A 2,449-nucleotide genomic window follows, 5' to 3' on the forward strand; every position below is an offset into this window, starting at 1 on the left:
TCTTCCTCCCTCCTTCCCCCCTCTCCGCCCCGCTCCGAAAAGGGGTGGGCGGGTGGTTACAGCCTTGGTAAAAGAGGTAAGCGGGCCAGCAGGAGGGAGGATGAGGGAAGGGAAAAAAAGGGACTTCTGCTCATTACTTTGCCTGGTTATGGAACTCATTAAGCAGGCACTGCAAAGTTTTAATTCAACAAAGCCAGCCGGAGACAATGGTATGCGAGGGGAAGCGGGGGGGCGGGGGGAAAGAAAAAGAAAGAAAGAATCGGCACTGATAATCAAATCGCCTCCAAGTTGGAAAGAATGGAGCTGGGGCAAGGCGACGGGAAGCAATCTGCGACTGGCAGCTCCGATCGCTAACGGCAAAACATTCTTTTTGCATGCACACATAAACACATCTCCCCTGCCTAGTAGGTCTGTGCGGCTGTTATAAGCTGTTTTTTCCTGAGAGGGAAAGCAGAGCGAAGAGCGTACATCAGGAGACAAGAAAGACAGACAGCCTTCTACTTTGCTGTGGGAAAAGCGGCGATGTACAAACATCCAAAAGTGCTGACAGCCCTGAAAGAGCTCATTATCAAAATGCTTCCTTTTTCCCCACCCCCTGACAGGACTGCACTAGGCACTTTCGATCATGGGAAAGGTTGTAGTTCCTATTTAAAACACTATGAAAGGAAATGCAAGCCCCTCTGCCTGCTGTTTATTGTGCAACATTGTACCATGAACTGCTAAAAGCATCCTAGCAGTCGCTAACAGTGTGAATAATCAATCTGAGCTTGTTTGAGAGCAGCTCAGCTGAGACCACAGTGTAGGTGGGCTTTAAGAAAAACAAAGCACAACAAGGAGGAAATCGAGAGGCTGCTTTACAGCCCGTAACTGTTTTCTCCCTGCCTGCCTGGCCCTTTGATGACTGGAGAGGAGCACTCGCCCAGTACGTCATCTGCCAGCATAGTTCAGATCCCTGTATACACACAAACAGAGAATGCCATCGCATGCTGCAGCAGGAGCTCTGTGTGCATGTTTGGGTGTACACTGCTACCTATCTACAAAGGGCAGTAACCTCGGAAAAGCTGCAGGTATCTGACATCCCTGACTATCCTCTCTGGGATCTGCTTACTGTCCCAGCTTTTCTTCGTGTATCAACACACCACATTCCACAACAACTTCGAGCTCAGGCATACTTTAAAACTCATGTCCCTCACTACTTTATTAGTAGTAACAATCATTGCAATGGCACAGAAGAGAAATGGGGAAGTTGAATGTTCTTGTAGCTCTAGGTGCAACAAGCTCTGTTAGTGGCTGTTTGTGAGTACCCCAAATGAGAAATGTACTGTCTAAAGGCCACAGAAAATATTTTGGACCTCTCAATACTTTTCTCAATACAAGGTGGCAAGACACCAGACCATAACAAGCCTGACAACAGGCCTCCTACATGAATGCTGCCTAGCTCCCTCTCCTGAAGCCATGTAGCCAGTAGATGATATCAATGTACCACGGTTGAAGGGGTGGCTAGATATAAAAACTAGTCCTGATATATTTTAATAAATCCTCAAGCAACTGCTGAACATTTTGCTGTCAGATTTGATACAGCAAATCTTCAAATCTACAGCAAATAAGCAAGAGTGCAATGTTGGCACTGACATTTTATTAATTTGAGAAGGAGCTGTCTACACTAACCCTCTGTGGCAATGCTGAGAACTTCCTGTCTCCCACACTAGTAAAGTCTGTACACAGCACCAGACCTCCACCCACTGTAGCTTGGTTCCCCCTTTCCCGTGGGCCCTGATGTCAGAGAAATGCCCCCCCAAGAGCTCTGGGGACACTGCTGCAGCTGGTACCAGTGGAGACAAGAAGATGGACACTTACGCTCAGTGCAGTACTGGCCTTTCCACCCTGGGTTGCAGACTTTCTCGCCACGCTCTCCGCAAGTGAAGTGACCAAAAGCATCATCTCGGGGGCGGCAGAAGACAGAGCAGCCTTCTCCATAGTAGTGCTCATCGCACACGAAGCGATAGGAGTACTTGAGGTCAGTGCGGCCGCTGCTGTGCAGGTCCTGGGACCACTCTTCACCCACCGCCAAGTGCCTCTGAGTGGCCAGACGGCTGATGAGGCGCTCGGGGTTTTCTGTGTGAAAGTGAAGAGGCATGATTAGGAAGCCCAAAGCAGGCAGGGCTATGCATAGGGAAATGTTCAACTAGGGGTCTCCGGTGGGAGGGGAACCGCAGAGGCAGGATGACAGGCCTGTGTGCTAACAGGTTGGCCTCTCTTCTCATGGTCTCCCAAAGAGGAGCAGGGATGGGATGTGGGGAATGCGCTGCACACTGCAGAGAGAGGGGCTGCAGGGCTGGGATTATTCCGGGGAAGATCTTGTTTCAGGACAGTTACCTGTGGTGAGGTCATCAGGAGAATCTGTATGCAGAGCCTCAATGATGAGTGAGAAGGTGCCCTGTGGAAAGGA

At 49.8% G+C, this 2,449-nt stretch overlaps 1 protein-coding gene across 1 annotated transcript in view; it reads right to left on the bottom strand.

Moving 5' to 3' along the window:
* DLL1 (delta like canonical Notch ligand 1) overlaps positions 1–2,443 on the bottom strand; it is a gene marked incomplete at its 5' end in the record, with an annotated part of 7,197 nt that extends 4,754 nt beyond the window's left edge. Inside the window, 2 exons of the mRNA XM_029084358.1 lie at positions 1,858–2,115; positions 2,377–2,443. Coding sequence (XP_028940191.1) covers positions 1,858–2,115; positions 2,377–2,443 — 325 coding nt within the window. The remainder of the gene's footprint in view (positions 1–1,857; positions 2,116–2,376) is intronic.
* Positions 2,444–2,449: the final 6 nt, after the last annotated feature.

This window comes from Antrostomus carolinensis, unplaced genomic scaffold, assembly GCF_000700745.2.
Source record: "Antrostomus carolinensis isolate BGI_N321 unplaced genomic scaffold, ASM70074v2 scaffold24800, whole genome shotgun sequence".
NCBI lineage: Eukaryota > Metazoa > Chordata > Aves > Caprimulgiformes > Caprimulgidae > Antrostomus > Antrostomus carolinensis.